Source organism: Sphaerulina musiva (assembly GCF_000320565.1).
Source record: "Sphaerulina musiva SO2202 unplaced genomic scaffold SEPMUscaffold_3, whole genome shotgun sequence".
Lineage (NCBI taxonomy): Eukaryota > Fungi > Ascomycota > Dothideomycetes > Mycosphaerellales > Mycosphaerellaceae > Sphaerulina > Sphaerulina musiva.
In genome coordinates, this window is record NW_016017385.1 from 595326 (window position 1) to 615332 (window position 20007).

Consider the following 20007-nt stretch of genomic DNA (forward strand, 5'->3'; position numbering starts at 1 on the left):
CTTGCGTGAATGAGATCTGCAGAAAAGAAAAAAAAAACTTCAGCCTTGTAAGGCTACCTTCATGTACCTAATAAGCGAGTTTTTTATTTAGTAGAAGAGTGTAACAGTAGGAAGCTACTGATTTGTCAACGTTTTCTCTTTTGGGAAGGTCATGTTGCTGCTGTCTGTCTGTCTGTCGACGGTTCTCGCCTGATGTTTGAGCCGATACTACTAAGACTTGCAGAGAGAGAGAGAGGGTGTGTGTGTGTGTGTGAGAGAGAGAGAGAGAGAGAGTAAGCTCTGAGGTTATCTGTTGGGGGCTGCTGCTGCTGTAGCATCGATATCTGCCGGGAGAACAAACTTGGGCTAGGTGCAGTTGCAAATAGGAGTTTCGCGATAACAAAATTTCTTGATGCAAACAATTCTCTCCGGCCTCCAGAAGATGTCCTCGGGTCATTTCTTGACGAATTGAGTGGATATCGTGGGCCTGACGATGTGGGACGGAGCAATGTCAAGCTTCTCGTCAAGCCTTTTTGGCGTAATAGTCCGGCCAGAAAAAAGAAAACCAGTGTGATGCTCGCTTACTTGCTGCCTTTTTTCTCCCTTCCCGGCGAGAATATGATGTTCTTGGGACCTTAGGGAGTGGTGCAAGTGGGCTTGGAGCCATGGCGCGCCCTATAGTCAGCAATGCGCTCTCTACATTAACCTGTCTCGGAACATGTATAACACCCGTATCGGGAAGTCGTATCTCTCGCGATTTCGGGCTCGTTGGCCGAGGAGAAAGGAAGTATGCTCGCGCCTTTGAACCCGGTGGTGCTTCGCGTGGTCGAGAATCGTGCGTACGTCACCTCCTTAGCCCGAGACTAGGTAGTTTAGGATGGTTCTGTAGACTTCACATAATCTTCGAGATACTGATGTGATCGAACTGTGCAAGTACGACCTCCGACAGCGTTGAGAGAAGAAGTACATTGTACGAATGCTCCTTCCTTTCACTGACATCCTATAGGACCTCTAAAGTCGTGGTCATCTACGTCGTAGGGCTCCAGGTGTTCATCTTGAAAGTTTGAACTTCGTTACACCCGTGAACTCGTCCCAGGCCTACCTGCGGTGACGTTCCAGATCCGATATTTCTGCAGCTTTCTCATTGGATTTGGCGTCATTCCAGCGTACATGTAGTAGGCAATGCCTCTGGAAAGATGTCGGCAGGAATGTCCATCGTGCTATCCTCGGCAGGCGATGCGCTGCATCGCGGTCGATACGAGAGAGTGTTGGATGTTGTTCGGCTGTGATGATGGATGGCTAGCTGCTGCTTGCGGCATCTTCGGCATCTTAATCTCTGTGCTGAGGTGTCGCTCGGCAGAGCTACCCATGTCGTTGATCCCGTCGTTACCACTGGACTGTGGTGTCGTCGCTGGTCGTCACGATCTTATCAGCAGGATCTGACCAGCAGTGACGTTGTTGTCGTCTGATGGCGTATGCCGAGTCCAGTCGTTACTCCAGCTGGTTGAGGTTGGATGTGCTCTCACCACTGATCCACTGATCCACTGATCACATCCTCCACAAGCAGTGCAGTAGGAGGTGCGTAGCCGAAACCGCTTACAGGTGAGATTCAAGGTAGCCGCCGACCTGCTGGTGAAGATGTGGTTCCCATCCCCATCCCCATTGCCCCTCTACTCCCTGCCCTCACCCAAATAGACACGTGCGCTCCTATTCGAGAGCGTCGACGCCCTGGGCAGTGGGGGGATCGAAGCAGGAAATCGGTGTTCCGAGGCACGATATAGTTAGGTAGTTGTAGGTCTATCGGAGCACTGAGCAAGGCACAGAATGAAAGATTCTTGGCGCCATTTCACTCTGTCGGAATGCGAAGGAGGCGAGCGGATCGATGATAGGCATTCGATACCCGACTGCTGGGAGGGTGTCGGACTACAGGTAGTGTACACTGTGCACTGTACCTTTTTGCTAAGGGCAGTAGATTTCCGTGACACCGTCGTCGTGAGTTTAGTGAGCGTAGCTCCTAGGGCGTATGCGAGAGAGCGCCTTGCAAATCCCCGGCCTTCGAGGAGTTCCCACTTCCCACTTCCCGCTTCCCACTTCCAGCTCGGTTCGGATCATTCGCTCTCACCAAGCTGCCAGTGCCAGGTGGTATTGCTGCCACATGCCCCCCCTCCCCTGGGCTGGAACCTGGGAGTTCGCGCTTCCAGTCTTGACCTTGTTCGGTAGTAGTGGTGAACTGGTGACTAGGACTACTGCGCCCGTCCGTCCGTACCGTACCGTACCGAACATTCTTCGGGCGATCTTGTTGGCGTTTCCTTCGGGACATCTGCGACATTGACAGCCGTAAAGTTAGACAGCGCAAGTGCACCAAGGCCGCGGATGTTACGCTGTATGATGGCCAACGCCTGACGAGGATCCTGCGCGGAGGCTAGAAATAGTCTATCAGCCGAGCAGGCGTGGCATCGTTCGCAAGGGAAGGGGAGATTTCAGATATATTTATTTCATGGGACGCACTCTAGCCTAGTCCCGTCATGGTGACTCAGAGTCTCACAGCAAACGGCAGCCTCGTAGGCACCACTATAACTTTGTTCCGTGGCCTAGACTACCCAGACCCTTCTTCTTCACCTTCACCTTCACCCTCCTCACCTCAGCCGTCCCGGACACTGCTCTACTACATATATCAGTCAGCGCTGCGACATACCCGACCGATCTTTCACCTCAAACTCAGCACACTCCCATCACGCATTCGGAGTTCCTCCATCGGCCACCGAATTTGACGTCCATCCACTACCTACCTAGTCAGCTGAGCCTACAGTCACGGTCAGCAGACCTTACCCACCCGGGAACCAAACGACTCCCATATATTCGTCAGCATCACACTGCAGCGCAACGATGCCTCCATCCACGACTGCAGTCGGCAAAGCCTGGGAGGAAGCTTTTCTCGACAAGTTTATCGCTGCCTCCTCCGGAGCCAACACGCCACGTTCCAGTCTCGACCGCAGAGATGCATCTCCCTCAAACGCAGCAGCTGGAGGGAGACGAGGCATTAGCTCAGCGCCCACCAGTGCGCCCACAGCACCCAAAACAGTCCGCTGAAGCTCCGACTAAGAACGCTACTTCTACGACTACTACTACTACTGCAACCACCACTGCCGAACCAATGGAAGAAGAATGCTGCGATTACTACTACGATGCCAAAGACACCGATGACCTGATCAGCTCCTCCTGCTCCCCAGAAGACGGGAAAACAGACCCCCCACGGGAAACGTTTTACATTTCATCGTATCAACGATCTTTTTCCTGGGCCTCGAATCTCTCCTTTGCGACTCTGGACTCTGCATCTCTCACCACCACTACCACTTTATCCACAGACGATAATGCTTCTTCCATCACGAGAAGATCTTCCTCTGCGAGCCTCACTTCTGCTCGCTTACTCAAACTGATGAGGCCTTTTTCGCGCTCGCAGGAGCGTTCTAGCAGCATATAAAAAGTGTCTCTCTCTCTCTCTCTATCTCGACGACGAAGAGAAGATTGCCATGTGTGTGGGTAAGAGAGAGAGAGAGAGAGGTCTTCTCAGTGGAGGTTCCTCCCGAGGGGGTCTGTCTCAACCTACCCACCTAACCTACCAACCTTACCCATCGACCTAGAACTGCCCAGGCCTGCAATATTGAAAATCTGAGCATGTCGTCTTCAACACTGCCATGGTGGCTTGAGGATGATGATGGTGACTTGAGGTGCTGCATTCTTCTCATGACACATGAATGACCAGCTGGATGGATGGATAGAGGCAGGCACGCTTCGTTTGAGCAGAACACCTCCTCATCCATGCTCGTGCTCAAAGAAAGAGGGAGATCTTTTTCCTTGCCAAGGAACCCGAAGAGAGGACGGGACCTACCTACCTACCTACCTACACAGGAGATGGTCACGTGCATGTCATTGGTAGGCGGTTTGAATTCAACGTAGATTACGTCTACTGGAGGTAGACATAAATAGAAATGTCAAAGAATACCTTAATTATTTTATGCTTTGGTGATGCTTCAGTACAAGTAGACTCGCTGTTGCAATGCAAAGCACCTCGGCGGGGGGAGTCTTTTCTCTTTTCTACCCAGGTTATGACCAACACTCACCGTGAATCCGTGGCAGGTGCACCAACAACATACATGTACATGAAGCGCGAAATACTGAGATGATTTCATTGTCTATGCGTTTGCTACTCATAACCAAACATAGGTAGCCCTTTCTCGGACCCCGTGCTGGACAAATGCAACAAAACCAATACCCTAGCACCCTCTTTCCGGTGCCGCCGCTCGCCAGACGCCAGCCCTATCTCGCAGTCGCGTGCCTTTGGCATTTGCATGTCAGCTTGCGTCACACCGTGCCCTCTTCTCGTCTCTTGTCTCCCATGTCAAGCACTCCGAAAGTCCGAATTGCATGCTGCTCTCCTATTCCGTTTCTGTTTCCGTTTCCGATTCCGATCTCATGCAATGCGGGATGCATTGATGCAATACTCCTGGATTGCAGGATGACAGTAGTAATGCCAGAAACTGGGGGGGGGGACTTGTTTTTTTATCTCCTCAGCCCAACATCTTCCTGATTGCGCGGATCATCGCGGCGCATGATTGCCTCCACCGGTCCGAGCAGTCTCTGGAAGCCGTCCTTGTCCAGTGCTGCGACCTTCACTTCCGTGGTACTGATCACACTTGCCGCGCGCGGCTTATCCTCTAGCAAAGCCAGTTCTCCAAAATAGTCTCCCGGCTCGTAGCTCTTCAGAGGCTGTTGCTCACGCCCACGCTTCACCGCAATTGCCTCGCCTGATTCGAGAATATAGAACTTGTCACCTGCGTCTCCTTCTTGAATGATGGTGCTCCCTGCGGGGTGCTTCACCGTGTCGAGCGCATCGGCGATTTTGCTTCGCTCATATGTCGTGAGTGACGAGAGGAGAGGCACACCCTCCAAAAACGACTCGTACATGCGGCGGCGCTGGAAAGCCGAGTCCATGAGAATCTTGCGGAAAGTGAGGCGGTCGAGTTGCCAGAGAACGCTGGGCTCGTGGCTCACGACTGTAGCAGCGCGCGGTGCATTGTACATGAGAGCAAGCTCACCAAAAGATGTACCGGGGCCACTGCTGGCCACCTTTGTGCCCAATCCCTGTTGACCTTGCTCTGCTTTGCCGGTGTCTGAGATGTAGATATCAAACGATCCAGACTCCACGACGTAGAAGTAATCACCAGACTCGCCTTGCGTGATGACTCTGATATCCTTCGCTGGCACGCGCTTCTCCTGGAGGGCGCTGAGCACTTGCGAGGCCTGGTCCTCGTCGAGATTCTTGAAGAGGAAGTTGTGTGACACTGCCTCACGAAGGCGAGCCAGTTGATCCGGGGTCTTTGGATAGCTCGGTGCCTTCCAATCGCTGTCTTCTGCCGCACCTGGTGCGAGAGACTCTGCCGACACCGAAGTGCGACGGTTCATGTTATAGTTGTTGGGGAATGTCGACTGCGACATGCTGTCATTGGCACCGGGTGGTGGCTGATTGGGATCGCGAGCAGCACCAAAGCCAAAAGAACCAAAGGAGCCTCCTGCACCGCTGTTTGCAGATGGTGGAACGGCGTCACTACTGGTGCTGGGGGAGACTTCGCGGACGTTGGGCGGAAAGGAGGATGCGGTGGGCGAGGCGAAGTCGGGCTCCTCTTCTTCGGCGAGAGAATGCATGCCGCCGCCGGAGCCTGCAAGCTGGTTTGGGGCGGTTGATGTGAAGGGATTGGAGCCAGGAAAGGTGCTCTCCGCCATTCCCGGCTGCTTGGAATGTCGGTGCGACAGTAGGAATTCGGCGCGCTGCGACTCCAGGCGACGCTGGAAGAAGTTGGCGCAGAACTGCAAGGTGTCCTGCGGCTGATGCTTGAGGATTTCGCGATTGAGCGCGCTGATCTCGTTGGTGTAGTCGCTGGGCAGCGACATTCCTCCTGGCACGCGATGATGCAGGCGGACACAGGCGAGAGGTATTCGAGTGAGCTACTGAGTCAAGCTACGTCTAGGCACTAGGCGCTGCTTGCTCGGCCTGACTAGGGGTTGCTGGTCGGCGAGGGGATGCCTCTGACGGGGCGTGAAGGGTGGAGGCGGGGCGTGGGAGCGTAGTGCTGTCTGTGTGGAAGGGCTGCGCTGCTAAGAATTGAAGAAGCTCACAGGCGCGCCCGCTTGTGACGTAGGACTAAGGTAGGTTGTTCTAAAAGGTAGAACTAGTGGGAGGTTCAGGTAGGTAAAGTTGGTTTCAGGGCGGGTGGAGGGTGGGCTGTCGCTAGAAGCTCCCAAAGGCTGTGGCTGGCTGCGTGGCTGTCCTCACAGTGGTACCATGGAGGTAGTACGGAAGGGGCGGCAGTGGGTAGTAGGTGGTAGGAGGTAGGAATACCGAATACCTCTACCAGCACAATGAATGGAAATGGATGCGGCAATGTTCGAGAAGGCGATATGGAAAAAGTCTAATGGCAGTGTGATGATGGGTCGCGTGATGAAGATCAGAAGATGGAAGCCGAAGCACTCAGTGACGATGCCTGCACTGCTGAGTGCTCTCTCCACCGCCCGTCTCTCTGTCTTTCTCTCTCTCTCTCTCTCTCACTCTATCCCTCCTCCCTGTAGCTCCCCCTCCCCCTCCCCCCTCTCCCCCTTCCTCTCCCCTCCCCCCTCTCCCCCTTCCTCTCCCCTCCCCCCTCTCCCTCTTCCTCTCCCGTCGCCTAGAACTTCTACACGTACCTCTTCCTACATGTATCTGTTCTGTTCTGCTGTATTGTGTTTTGGATCACTCCCGACATCATGGCAAGGCCGGCCCTGCGCATACGTCTCGAGCAAGAACGAGAAACTGTTGTAATCACTCCATGTCCGAACCACAGCAACAATATCATCATCACCATGATCATCATCGAGATCGTGACCAGGCCAGCCGACCCCGAATAATAGGCCCACGAATGCACCGAACGAAGCCTGGCCTGTCAGTCACGCTACACGAAGGTAACGTGTGATATATAGGTACTGCCATGATATATAGGTACCACTAGTACAGGTGCAATGAGAAGACAAGTCTTAGCTCTGCTTGTATCTCATTTCGCTCTTATTCTGCTGTCCACTGCAGCCTTATCAGGGTACTCTGATTGACCATACCTCCTCTGCCTTGCGCTTGTGTCTTGCAACCATTGCATGTCAACCTCTTTCTCTCTCTTTCTCTCTCTCTCTCCCTCTCGCTCGTTGCCCTCCCTCGTCGTAGTTCCATCACGTCCCCGGCCTGCGCAGTCGCTCGTATTGCAGTTGTATCGCAATCTCGCCATGTCACACATGAGTTATGCCACGCGGGCAAAATCCAGAAGCCGCATCCTGGACAATAGTAGACGGTGGACGGTAAAGCTCCACTTTGTACGGAAATTCAGCCACCAACAGCTTAGTTCTATGCAGTGCCGAAGCTCTCAACGATCTCGACCTTCGTGCTGCCAACCTTTTCTTCCTACTGCCCACCCTCGCGCTGCGCACAAACACCGCTCTTGTTCGACACTTGCTCAGACGGCGCGGCAGGCATTACAGACGTTGCAACCCTTGTGAGCCCCTCTTCCTCGGCTTGCGGCTGGGACACGAGTCGCCGACCTCTCGCAATCTAGGTACCCATACCTTGACCTAGTCGCCAGTCCTGACTACTAGTACTCCACCAGCTGTCGTCATTCAGACAGACTGCTGCCATCTTACTCCTGTACACCCACAGGTCCTTCGTCCCAGATATACACGTGTTTCAGCAGCGACGATGGGATCTCACAACTTTACTTGGTACGTCCAGAGGGCGCTCGCGAGTTCGTACCGCGTCGCGAGAATAGGTAGCTACCAAGCTCCAGGCAACGAGCAAAAGAGCTGCGCGCATTGTCGCAATTGGTTGCGGTCGACTTCGGAAATCCTGCGCATCAAGCTGACGCTACTCGATTATTCTACAGGGCGCATCCAGCCACAGAAGTGTACGTGACCGGCACCTTTGATGCATGGGGCAAAACCGAGAAGCTTGAAAAGAAGGGCGACATCCACGAGAAGGTTGTGACATTTGACACCTTGCCGACGGAGAAGATTCTATACAAGGTGAGCGAGCATTCCAGCAGGCGCAGGATCGTGCACATGGCAGCTACATCTGAACAACACGTGCGACTGACACGTGGGTAACGCGCGCAGTTTGTAGCCGACGGGACGTGGTCTCACGATCACACCGCAAAGACAGAGACCGACCACGAAGGCAACGTTAACAACGTTCTCTATCCCGAAGATATCAAGCGCGCCGACCCAATGATTTCCTCTGCCGCGCCCGGTGCCACAACGGCCAGTTTAGCTGGCCAACAGCCGCTCGAGAAAGAGGTTCGAGGGAAGGACACATCTCAGACCCCTGGCACCTTCCCTGGGACACCTGCGCTGACTTCAAGTGACGAGAAGAAGGACGGACTCGCGGCTGCTGGTCTTGCCGCTGGTCTTGTTGGCGCAGGTGGCGCGGGTGCGCTGGCGAGCAAGGCAGGCTCCAAGGAGCCAGAGCAGACTTTCTCCGTCAACCCCATTCCAGCTTCCTCTGGCGTCGGAAATCCAATCAGCCTTGCAGCTGGCGAGAAGGTGCCTGAGCCATCAACTATCACCAGCAACACTATTGCGTCGACAGTACGCGACGACCCATCGCTAAAGAGCAGTGCGGAGGACGCTGGTCAGACATTCGGCGTCGCGCCGCTTCCAGCGACTGGTGGTATCGGAAATCCAATCAGCCTCGCACCAGGAGAGAAGGTTCCGGACAGCAGCTCGTACACAGCCAGCAACATCAACAGCCACGTAAAGCTAGACAAAGATTCATACGAGAACAGCGGATCTTCCGTCCCAGTCTTGCCACCAAAAACTGGAGAGATTGAAAGCGACACTGCTGCAGGCGGCGCTCTACTCGGTGGTCTTGGCCCACAGACAACTAACATGATTCCCGAGTCTTCTATGGGGATGGGTGCAGACGCCCCGGCTCCTCTCGAAGGTCAGGCTATCAGCTCCGTTGGCGCCAACAGCACCACGAACGAGCTCGCCGGTCAGGTTCCCCTTGAGCCACGCGGCGTTCCCGTAGTAGTCAAGGAGTCGCAGAAGGATGCAGGTGTCGCCCCAGAGGCATCTGCCAACCCGGAGGCCGTGCAAGAGAAGAAAGATGTTGAGAGCGAGCTCAAGGACAAGATTGGAAAGCCCGAAGATCAGACAAGCGGTGCCATTGGTGGTGCCTTTGGCGGTCTTGGTGGCGGTGCGCTGGCCGGTGGTATCCTCGCGGGCGCTGGTGCTACCGCCCTCGGCGTTGCTGCAGCTGCGCGCCAAAAGGCACACGAGACCACTGGTACTGACCCAGTATCATTGCTACCAACCTCTGTTCAGAAGACTGTTGATGAGAACACCCGTCCAAACGGCTCGGCCACGGAGCGGGCTGCGACGGCCGATACAGTGCCAGCCGCTGTCACTGAATCGCAGAAGGAAGCCCACGCCGCACCAGAGGCGTCCGCCAACGCGGAGGCTGTTCACGAGAAGAGCGACGTGGAGAAGGAACTCTTGAACAAGGTGCCAGAGTCACAGGCCACTGGCGATTCAGCACCAGGTATTGTCAATTCTAGCACCAAATCGACGGGAGAGCCAGCGCCTACTGCTGCGGCCGATGCAGTGCCAGTTGCTGTTGCAGAATCGCAGAAGGAAGCGCACGCCGCGCCAGAGGCGTCCGCCAATGCGGAGGCAGTTCACGAGAAGAGCGATGTCGAGAAAGAGCTTTTGAACAAGGTGCCAGAATCACAGGCCACTGGCGATTCAGCACCAGGTATTGTCAATTCTAGCACCAAATCGGCGGGCGAGCCAGCGCCTACTGCTGCGGCCGACGCAGTGCCAGTCGCTGTTGCAGAATCGCAGAAGGAAGCGCACGCCGCGCCAGAGGCGTCCGCCAATGCGGAGGCAGTTCACGAGAAGAGCGATGTCGAGAAAGAGCTTTTGAACAAGGTGCCAGAGTCGCAGGCCACTGGCGATTCAGCACCAGCTGTCGCCAGCTCTGGCACAATGGCGCCAGCCTCTGGCGGTGCTCCTGGTTACGACATCCAAACTGGACCCGATTATGTAGAAGGCGGCGTTGCCTCTGGCGTCACTGGGGCGAGCGCGACACGCACGGCTGGCGTGAGCGAGCCAATCGCAACCAGCACGACTTCTGAGACTGGCGCAACTACTTCAAATGGAGCGCCACAGCTTGCCGACCCCACCGAGGGTGTTGCAGCTCTGAGCATGAATGATAAGTCAAAGGACATCGATGCTCCAGCAAGCTCGCAGGCAGAGGTTAGCAAGCCCACTGTGCTCGCAGCAGACCCATCGAAGCCTATGGACAGCCGAGATGTTAGTCCCATGTCAAAGCCGAAGGCTGCTTCTAGCGAACAAGCTGCCCCTGTTGTAACGACTGGTGTTAGCTCTGGCACTGCTCCTGCAACTTCAGAGGCCTCGAAGCCGGTCGGAACTCCGCGTACTAGCGCAGGACCATCAACACCAGCCAAGCGCAATTCAATGATTGATCGATTCGAGCGTTTCAAGGGCGGCAAAGAGGGCACTCCTGACTCTTCAAAGACGGATGGCTCGTCGACGAAGAAGAAGGGCCGCCTCAGCAGATTCTTCGACAAGCTCAAAAACTAGTTTCGAAAGAGCTTCTTCGGGACTGTCGCTACATCTAACCAATCGAGTGAGCCTCATGGCGGTGTGGAAATCGCACTCACCATGCAGCACCCATACACGGAGGTCGGGAAGCGTCCACCCGACTGGGTCTCTGATCTAGGCGTTCCGGTTAGCAGGAGCCAGGATGGTACTCGCAGCGCTGAGCTAGTCCGGATTGCTGGACCTCAGTATGTGCCCTCGAACACTTCCGCGCAAGGCTATCCGAGCCGGAGTGGCAGTCCAAGCATCAGATCTTCCTCCTCTAACGTAGATGCCAATGTTGGGACCACATCCTCGACGGCGTCATCCTTTCACCTACCTCGACTTTCTGGAGGCTTCGAGTCTCGACTTGCATTGGACTTTGAGCCTCTGGAAGACTCTGTTGTTGTGCGGCACTAGACTTTGGAGTACGACCGTGAGAGATCGACCTCTTGCTATTGTTTTGAGTGCAAACACTTGTGCATCAAGTACAACGAGGATTTGCTGCGTTCACGTGTTTTCATGGGCATGAGATACATACTATGCATGAATGGCGAGGAATTGTTTTTTGGCTGCTTTTGGATGCTTCTACTATACCACTTTCGCGTGTATTGTTGTGTGTAGTTAGGCACTATGAGTATAGGAATAATGTTTCTTTCTTATCTACTGATCCCATGCAGCCCAACCAACGCAGTCCCGTCGTTAGCCATGCTGACCGCCTTTTCCAGATGCTGAACCTGCACAAGACGCAACGAACCGAGGCACTATGACAGCGCAAGTACATGTATCCAACACAACCTCAAACGAAGGGTTCAACAGCGAGAACGACGACGTTACATGTCCCAGGCAGCGAAGGTGGGGACGATCTCTTCTTGGCAAACCCGACGTCCGACGTCTCACTAAGGTTATATCAGGGACTGACTATAAGGGACTACATGTAGCATCACACTCGTGCTTGCGTCATGAGCGAACCATTACAGGAGGAGCCTACATTACCTGTACACATGTACATAGGTATGTACCGCAACGCCTACAGGTACTGTCTATTCTTCAGACGCAGGGACTACAGGTACTTTTCCCGACATCTGTGACAACGTTGGAGTGCCCGGTGGCAATGGAAGTGCGCACACCTCGGTGACCTCATCTGCCACCCTGCAATTACATACTTGTACTTGTGAGTCCCTCCATGAGTACTGAGTTGGGTGGAAGGGTTACCCAGACGTGCTCAAGTGTGGCATCAGACTCTTGGCTCTGCTACTACAAAATAGAGAGATTCAGGACCTCAAGAGCACTGCTTGCGACAGCTATGGAACAGACAAGAAGAACTTTGAGGCATGATTGGTGAACGTATGGTGCCTTGCAAACCGGAAGATCTGCGTTTCTGAAGACTGGTCACATACCTATCATCATTTCGCCAAATTTTTGGGAGGCCCTTGCCAGCAAACATGAAACCGCCACTACAGTACCAGATTCGGCAATACTGTGACTCCCACGGTGGAGGTTAGGTCGATCCCATCTCGCGGGATACAACCACTCTTCGCGCACAGACTCGACACGGCCTTGATACTGCTCGATCTTCGCAACCACATTGGCCAGTGCTTGCTCTCGAATGGATCACACCAATGCGAGTAGGTATCGCACGCTATATGAGTGTCTAAATGGCCAGCTGCTCTCACTTCGAAGCAATAGCCAGATATAACAGCTACATGAGTAGGGTAGACATTCGCAATCTCCCAAGTGAGATTATGGAACAGCTTGCGCCAAGAGCATATTGTATTTACATACCCACGCTCTCGTGGGGACAGGATTTCCAAGCTTAGGTATTCACACACACACACCACAGACCCCTCGCGCCGATTCCAGGACTCATAGCAGCACATCATCATAAGATGGGCACTGGTCGTGGCACATGCTTCAAGCGTATTACTGCTTCTGTGCTTGCCGCTGCAATCATTGCCATCATCGTCGCTGTGTGCGTGGTCTACATACCTAGGGACCACAGTATCAACGATGGACCGAAAGTCACGAACAAAGAGGCGTTCAAGAACGGCGGTGCAAGGAAACATCCTAGCAAGAACGACGGCAAAGATCATGCCGATGATCAATACACCTACTACCCGGGCAATGTATCGAATTATCCCAAGAAGGATGAATGGGTTAGCTTTAATCACATGTGGAAATCGAATCTACTCAAGATGCAGACCGCATGCACAAAGCTTGGCTTTGGGGAAAACAACTCGTTCGTACCAAGCTCCTCTCAGACCGCGGATGTGGAACTAACAATCGACGGACAGGGACGAAGAAAACGACTACATCAAAGATGGAATTCAACACGTTGGCAAAGCTTCTCTCGTCGACCAGCGATTCATCCTTGCCATCATCATGCAAGAATCCACTGGCTGCCTCCGGGTGAACTCTACCGACAGCGTGCACGGCGTCCACAACCCTGGCATCATGCAATCCCACAACGGAGCCTCATTTGACGAGAAAGACGCCAAGGGCTCCATTCGACAGATGATCAAAGACGGAACGCAAGGTACCAAAGCAGGCGATGGCCTCGTGCAGCTGCTGAACAAGTTCCCCGATGCGTACTCTGCTGCACGAGGATACAACAGTGGCGCTCTTGCGAAGAGTGGTGATCTCTCTGATGCGATTGGTGCAACTCCTTGCTATGCAAGTGACATTGCGAACAGGCTGATGGGGTGGGTGAACGCCGCAAGCGATTGCAAGAAGAAGGTGGCTTCGGTACCTCAGAGTGATCCTAAGGATGTACAGAATCTTAACAGTGGGACGGATAGTCAACAGCAGCAGCCATCGACTACTACGGAGCAGAATCAGCCCTCGCAGGCGGCATCATCATCAACAGCATCATCGACAGACGGGAGCAGTTCATCTACGTTCAGCGACGGGAGTACAGACGGAGTTTTTAGTGGCGGCCATTGGGATGATAATGGTAACTATGTGAAGAACGAGAAGAGGAGGAGGAGGATGAAGTTATTAAAGGTTTGAGTGAGACCAGGGGTGATTATAATGTCTATATCAATGTCTTTCTTATTTCTCTGGATGAACAACAGGACAGCAGTTACAAAAGTTACTACTACATCGTTCCAGAACCAGTCTTGTCTCACTTCTTCTGTTACCTCCTACGATGCTGCCGTGGCCGCCTAGGAGTGAGTGCAATGGATGCTACTGTGTAGAGCATTCTTCTCTGTATAGATAGATGTTGGGTCAGCGGTATGAGGTACATCTTCGACCATTGACGCCGTGTTTGGCTTACGAAGACCGACCTTATTAGGCCCAGTCTTCTTCCGTGACGGTGTGAAGGTTTTCGAAGATCTACGTCCGCGTACCTAGTAGGTAGTAAATACTGTCGCTGTCTTCTGAGTATTCGTCGCCAACTTAACGGTTTTCCTCCGTACCTCGATGCTCGCTACGCTTTACCAGAAACGAGCTCGCTGTCGCTCCTCCGCTACTCTCCTAGGTTAGTAAACGTACAGACAGGGCCTACACTCGCAAAAGCACCTCGCGAGACGCTTTCTTCGCCGTTTTAAGCTTTCGCTTCCTCGCCGGGGCCTCGCTTCTTTACTGAGGCCGTCTTTTTAACCTTTTGGAAGTCTGGGTAATGCATATTTTAATACATTTATGCATTGTTCTGCATAAAACTGCTCGCAGTAATTATCGCTAACCTCAGAACCTGTCCTCTTAGAAACGACAGAACCGTCACTAGTGCGACGACGGCTATTCCGACGATAATACCGTCGCTTGAAACCGTCAAACCGACCAAAGAAGACGGGGCCTTACCTGACTAAAAGGAGCGTATTCGTGTTGCTTATTACCTCAGGTACATGTACTACAGAGGTACTGTATACACAGTATTACACACACACCTCACCCACCCATTCGAATCCTACCTACAGTGTACCACGCTGGAGGCTAGAACCTCAGTCGCCACCCCGGTTGGGAGACGGGGACATGGAAATAATTGCAGCCGATGGAAGCCACGGCCTTCGTATTACTCTGCCGATCGACCTAACGTGGCAGCAAGCAAGCCCAATCGATGTTTTGTCTCTCTGAGGTGTCCATTGAATTGTTATGCCTCAGGCATGGAGTGCCTGAGGCGTTAAAAAGGCTTCCTTGGCAGTGGGGGGTATATCTTTGTTATGTCGCAACTCATGAAACCTTCAAGTTCTCCCACGACGACATCTTGCGACGGGAGGCTTCCCGGTACTCGACTGAATTTATCATTCGGACAGGCTTGGCGCCGTTGTCGACTACATGTACCTTACCTCTGCCTAAAATTACCTTAGGTACTGCTACTACTGCTACTACTACTACGACTACGACTACGACTACTACATACCGTCGACCTTCCTCAGCACCACGTGCAGCCGGTTTCGTGAGCGTCATCATCAATCATCATCAATATCGACTTCAAATTGCTTCAGAAGTGCACGTGCTCCACAGCCTGCCATTACTCGCGCCGACGACGTGTGGGTAGTAGCCTGAGGATCTGCCGCAGGAAACGCGGTATTCGTTGCTGGCCGCTGGGATCTAAACCGGCGAATATCGACGCTTAAACCGGAGTCGCGAGTCGCGTCGCTGGGAGAGGGCAGGGCCGCACCCGCGCGCTTTTTTCTGCCACGACGGCACACCTTGCTCTGTGCTCTCCTGCCAGCTGTTTTGGAGCAAGGGTTCAACTACCGACCAAAGCCCGTAGGGCCGGCCGGCCATGCTGGCTGGTGCGTTTTACCCGAGAGCGGATACCGGCTTTGGATATGGCCCTCGCGATGGCTCCCTGCCGCGTCGGCCTCAAACCGTCGAGCCCATATTGGATGCTGCCAGCTTGTTAGAGCCGTTGACGAGCTTCAACGAGAATCTGCACCACCAAATCTACGCCTCCGAGCCATCAGATGATGGCACATCGAAGCCTCCGCCGAAGCCCGAGGGTTTCTCGGATCCGTACCTCTATCCTATGCTCACTCGTAATGAGCGCTTACGCCTGACCATGCTGTGGTACTACACCCGGGACCTCCTGGGCGACGAGGACCTCCTGAAGAAGATGCAAGCCAAGGTGGACTTGTTGGCGTCCATTATTGGTTGGGACTTCGCCATCTGTGGGCTGATCGACAATGACATATTTGAGCGCTTGAGCACCACTGGCTTACCTCTGGCTCGCTTACCCAGGCGAGAAAGTACTTGTTCGCATACAGTGCTGCAACAGCCGTCCAGTTCAGTCTTCTTCATCCCCGACTTGTCCGATGATTGGCGTTTCAAAGAATCACCACACGTCAGCCAAGGTGGTCTGAGAACCTATGCGGGAGCACAATTACGGTGTCGTGTAGATGGGAATGACCAGGATCTAGCTTTGGGATCTGTATGCGTCGCCTCGAACACACCTGGCTTGGCGCTGAAACCCTCTCAGTTGGAAATTATAGTCAAGTTTGCCGATATGCTCACCGAGGACATCATCAACGGCTCTCGGCGAAAGCGTGCAAAACAGCAAGAGCTGAACGATGCGTTGCTTCAAGAAGCTTTTGCAGAGTCGTTCAAGAATCCTACAGAGGCCGCGGTATTGAGAATTCTTGGCCAAGCTTTCCCGAAAGCCCAACTCAGCCTGTTACCCGTTGAAGGGGGTAGAGTCCAGCTGCAGAATGGCCCATCGGTCGAAGTGCCCGATGTACATGTGAAGAGTACGACCTGGGAGGATCACGACCTGATTGAGCAGCTCCTTCGCAACCATAACCACGAGAGACTGAGCGCTACACAACCTGTTCGCGCCATCATCGGCACGTTCCCGAGTAATGCGGTCAACACAGCGCTTGTTGTATCTACCACTGACATTACGTTTATCTTTGATGACGTCGATGTGCGATTCGTGGAAGGCTGCGCGATGATACTAAGGAGCGTTGGGCAGGAGAGGTCTTTGCAGGAAGCTTTGAAAACACGCGAACGGTTCTTACGGGGCATCACGCACCAATTGCGCACGCCGATCCATGGAATCCTAGGATCCGTGGACCTACTGGTAGACGAGTTGAGCAAAAGTAGACGTAACAGGTTGGCGAGTGCGCCCACGGATCACAGGGTGCCCGAGAACCTGAGGATGATCCAGAGCTCTGGGCGCGAGCTCATGTCGACAGTGAACAATGTGATCAAGTTCAATCGCTGGACCGATTCCGTCCGCACTTCAAAGACGGCAACCCTGGGAGCACTGGATACCCTGGAATCCGAGATTCTGGAGGAGATATCTAGCCTTCTGCCATCAGACCAATCAGATCGCATGTCAATCCTCTTCTGCAACCAGCTTCCTGCCGAAGTTGGGGCAGTACAGATCGACACGATCGTGGTGAAAGATTGCCTGCAGTCTCTCATCCTCAATGCGGTACAAAACACGGAGCAGGGTAGTGTCGTGATCTCTACCTCGATGGCGTCGGATCGCTCGACTATCATCTTCGATGTGCATGATACCGGCTGTGGAATTCCAGTCTCCGACCAGAGCCGCATATTCGATGCGTATGAGAAAGGCAACGCTCATAGTACGGGAGCAGGCCTTGGCCTGACCCTTGCATATAACATCGCCAACGCTTTGGATGGTGCTGTCACGCTCGTGTCATCCGTGCCCGGAGTTGGCTCGCATTTCCAGGCACAATTTCGAGAGCCTAGTTTTGCATGTTCGATGGATGGTGCAAGAGCGGTAGTCAAAGAGAGCGTACTTCCCAGTCGCTTTGCCATTCTGTCCTCCTCGAACCCAGTTTCCACTTTCGATGAGCACCTTGCACACGTGCTTGAAACCCGAGGGCTGGAGCTTACAAAGGACATAGCAGATGCACTCGTAGTCGTGCCGTTTCACAATCAACAATACGAGGACCTGCTCCACCAGGCTGCGCAGTGCCCGGCCACGATTTCATTGGTTCCGGCAGGGCAAGATGTCTCTAAGTATCAGAAGTCTTACCCGGGTATCATGTTCTTCTCAGGGCCGTTTACCTCGAAGCGGCTCGAGGAGATCATTGTAGCAACAAGGAGTACATGTATGGCTCGCCGCTCGTCCTCGTCCAAGGTACAGCACACTGCAGACTCTGAGGTCAGCATCGAAGCTCGACCGGTAGCGCAACGCTATGACTCCGTTGCACCAGAGCATTTATCCAGACTCAATGCTATGACTCTAAACGCTGCTACACCCAATTGTCTCATTGTGGACGACAATGTGATCAACTTACGAATCATGAAGATGTACTGCGAGACACGAAAGTTTCCGTACACGACTGCAGTCGATGGTCTGCAGGCTGTGTACAAATACAAAGAAGCCGTCGCAGGTATTCCGATCAATCTCATCTTGCTTGATTTGCAAATGCCGAACTGCGATGGCATAGAAGCCTGCGAGCAAATCAGAGATTTCGAGGCCAAGGAAGGATTGTCTCCGGCTGCTATCTTCATCGGTCAGTATTCTCCAGCTGCATAACGTTTGTTTGCCTCATTCGTCAACTAACAGGCATGTTGTAGTCACCGGTCAAGACTCTCCCACCGACAGAACAAAGTCTTTTGAGGCTGGAGCTGATAAGTTCTTTGTCAAACCGCTCGCTCTGAAAAGTCTTGATAGGGGAATTGCAGATGTGTTTGACGATAACATGAAGTCGGCTCCAGACGTGTAGCATCAGCCGTGGGCGCGAGAGCCACGTTCTCTCGTTGACGGATCATAGGAACTACAGAGCACATACAGCGTCCCATGCCCACGAGCGGAAGCTGAGGACGAGGATTTGTGCTTCAGGGTCTCACGCCGTCGCTAAATAGAGGCCAGCAGCTGCGCATGACAAGCCATGTTTGCATTGCCACCAGTAAGTCCGATGTCGGACACGAGTCATGAGGCTGCCACCGGATCAGCACACTACCTCCTAGGAGGTACGACTTTCACCACGATGGCCTGCCCACCTGGTGCTTTGGCTGCCCCACGCATAGTCCTGGAAGGTGGCTTCAACCATTAGCAAGACCACTGGTCGCAACGCGAACATTGTTACATGTACAGTCGGATCATCTTGCCCTGCTTGACACGGACCAGAGACGGCTGCGCTGGTGAGGGCAATCCCTTTCGCGGCTTCACCTTTGATTGCTGGACCGTTGGGGCTATCAAAGGCCTCAGGAATACACGACCTTTTCTTACAGATAGGATCGTGGATACTGGATCTACGGAGACATGGACATAAACAACAGAATCTGGAGAAATGGAAATGAGGCATCAATCAAGTGACCAAGAAGCCTGCCATCTTCTAAGACTTTTTCTATTAGCAATACATATAATATACAACCATTCATCTACGGTTCCACCTCTCGCTTTCATCACATAAAATGACAACGAGTAGAACCCTCTCTCTCCCATTCCCTCTCCATCCGCCTCCCCTCCATCCAAACCAAATACTCCACAAACTCCAACAACACCTGCACACAATGCATCCGCCCCTGCGTCAAGAACGCATTCCACACCGCATACCGCCCATGTCTCTTCCTCCACTCCCGCTTCAACGCCCTCATCAATTTCTTCCCCAAACGACTCACTTTTCTCACTTTTCTGCTCTTCTTCTTCTCGCACAACTTTCGAAGAATTTTATCTAAATCCGACAAAACTTCTTCCCAATCCGAAACTAGGCGCGCCGAAAATCCTTGTCCGGGAGTAATTTGTTGTCGCGCTCGCACGAGGTAGCCGAGGGCTTTGACGCGGTTGCAGAGCAGATTTGGGGAGGAGGGCCAGCGGCCGGGGCCGGTGATGATGATGGGGGTGGTGGTGATGCTCGCTGTTGTTGATGGAGAAGGAGGGCCAAAGGGGTTGGTAGTAGTGGTGGTGGTGTCGGGGACTTGCATGCGGACATTTCCGTGGCCGTCGCGATGAGAGAGATTTTCGAAGAAATTGTGGGCGGTGTCGTAGATGTTTTCTTCTTCTGCTTCGCTGCCTGTAGTGCTGTCGCTGTCAGTAGTATTGGCTGGGGGACTGTTTTCGTAGGTTGGTGCGAGTGCGCGAGCTAGAGCGGAGCGCTCGGCGATTTGGGGGTTGGGGGCTGGGGTGGGCAAGGTGAAGAGAATTGTGCGGCAGAGAGGACATTTGTTACCTGTTGGAGCGTTGCTGTAGGTGAGGATGCAATCGTGGCAGAAGATGTGATTGCATGCTATGGTGACTGGATCTACGCATGGATCTTCGAGACATATGGCACACGAAGCAGATTGCTCGGTCACTGGTGTCAAGCCGGTGGCGACGAATTGTTCGAGGGTCGGCATCTTGTCGATGTGTAGGTGGGTGGTCTTGTACGATCTTTGGGGGAATTGGGTACAGCGAGTCTGTAGGCTGTGAGCAACGCTTTCAATTGGATAGAATCG

The 20007-nt window shown here is 53.5% G+C and overlaps 7 protein-coding genes across 7 annotated transcripts; 5 read left to right on the forward strand and 2 right to left on the reverse strand.

Moving 5' to 3' along the window:
• Positions 1–2977: 2977 nt before the first annotated feature.
• On the forward strand, positions 2978–3460 carry SEPMUDRAFT_106505 (uncharacterized protein; the record flags this gene model as incomplete). The annotated part of the gene is made up of 1 exon (XM_016900639.1): positions 2978–3460. One exon carries the CDS (start codon positions 2978–2980, stop codon positions 3458–3460), a length of 483 nt encoding a protein of 160 aa, XP_016762260.1.
• A 702-nt stretch (positions 3461–4162) lies between these two features.
• SEPMUDRAFT_147949 (protein kinase A regulatory subunit) lies at positions 4163–6246 on the reverse strand. Its single transcript, XM_016904616.1, has one exon. The coding sequence runs from the start codon at positions 5926–5928 to the stop codon at positions 4540–4542; it is 1389 nt and encodes a 462-aa protein (XP_016762261.1). The 5' UTR covers positions 5929–6246; the 3' UTR covers positions 4163–4539.
• Positions 6247–7542: 1296 nt separating this feature from the next.
• Positions 7543–11307, forward strand: SEPMUDRAFT_147950 (carbohydrate-binding module family 48 protein). Its single transcript, XM_016904617.1, has 4 exons — positions 7543–7550; positions 7611–7773; positions 7935–8073; positions 8164–11307. Exons 2-4 carry the CDS (start codon positions 7751–7753, stop codon positions 10651–10653), a joined length of 2652 nt encoding a protein of 883 aa, XP_016762262.1. The 5' UTR covers positions 7543–7550; positions 7611–7750; the 3' UTR covers positions 10654–11307.
• Positions 10735–11070, forward strand: SEPMUDRAFT_115430 (uncharacterized protein; the record flags this gene model as incomplete). Its single annotated transcript, XM_016901161.1, has 1 exon — positions 10735–11070. The coding sequence occupies one exon, from the start codon at positions 10735–10737 to the stop codon at positions 11068–11070; it is 336 nt and encodes a 111-aa protein (XP_016762263.1).
• Positions 11308–12539: 1232 nt separating the features above from the next.
• On the forward strand, positions 12540–13818 carry SEPMUDRAFT_106508 (uncharacterized protein; the record flags this gene model as incomplete). The annotated part of the gene is made up of 3 exons (XM_016900640.1): positions 12540–12889; positions 12945–13653; positions 13762–13818. 3 exons carry the CDS (start codon positions 12540–12542, stop codon positions 13816–13818), a joined length of 1116 nt encoding a protein of 371 aa, XP_016762264.1.
• A 1039-nt stretch (positions 13819–14857) lies between these two features.
• SEPMUDRAFT_147951 (uncharacterized protein) lies at positions 14858–19128 on the forward strand. The gene is made up of 2 exons (XM_016904618.1): positions 14858–18083; positions 18148–19128. The coding sequence occupies exons 1-2, from the start codon at positions 15380–15382 to the stop codon at positions 18294–18296; spliced, it is 2853 nt and encodes a 950-aa protein (XP_016762265.1). The 5' UTR covers positions 14858–15379; the 3' UTR covers positions 18297–19128.
• SEPMUDRAFT_106510 (uncharacterized protein) lies at positions 18979–19908 on the reverse strand (the record flags this gene model as incomplete). The annotated part of the gene is made up of 1 exon (XM_016900641.1): positions 18979–19908. The coding sequence occupies one exon, from the start codon at positions 19906–19908 to the stop codon at positions 18979–18981; it is 930 nt and encodes a 309-aa protein (XP_016762266.1).
• Between the last annotated feature and the right edge of the window lie 99 nt (positions 19909–20007).

Bases quoted from the DNA above. Each gene is read 5' to 3' on its own strand.
- SEPMUDRAFT_147951 (XM_016904618.1), top strand. From the start codon at position 15,380: ATGCTGGCTGGTGCGTTTTACCCGAGAGCGGATACCGGCTTTGGATAT. The intron at 18,084-18,147 runs GTCAGTATTCTC...GGCATGTTGTAG, and splicing joins TCCGGCTGCTATCTTCATCG to TCACCGGTCAAGACTCTCCC.
- SEPMUDRAFT_147950 (XM_016904617.1), top strand. From the start codon at position 7,751: ATGGGATCTCACAACTTTACTTG. The intron at 7,774-7,934 runs GTACGTCCAGAG...ATTATTCTACAG, and splicing joins GGATCTCACAACTTTACTTG to GGCGCATCCAGCCACAGAAG. The intron at 8,074-8,163 runs GTGAGCGAGCAT...TAACGCGCGCAG, and splicing joins CGGAGAAGATTCTATACAAG to TTTGTAGCCGACGGGACGTG.
- SEPMUDRAFT_147949 (XM_016904616.1), bottom strand. From the start codon at position 5,928: ATGTCGCTGCCCAGCGACTACACCAACGAGATCAGCGCGCTCAATCGC.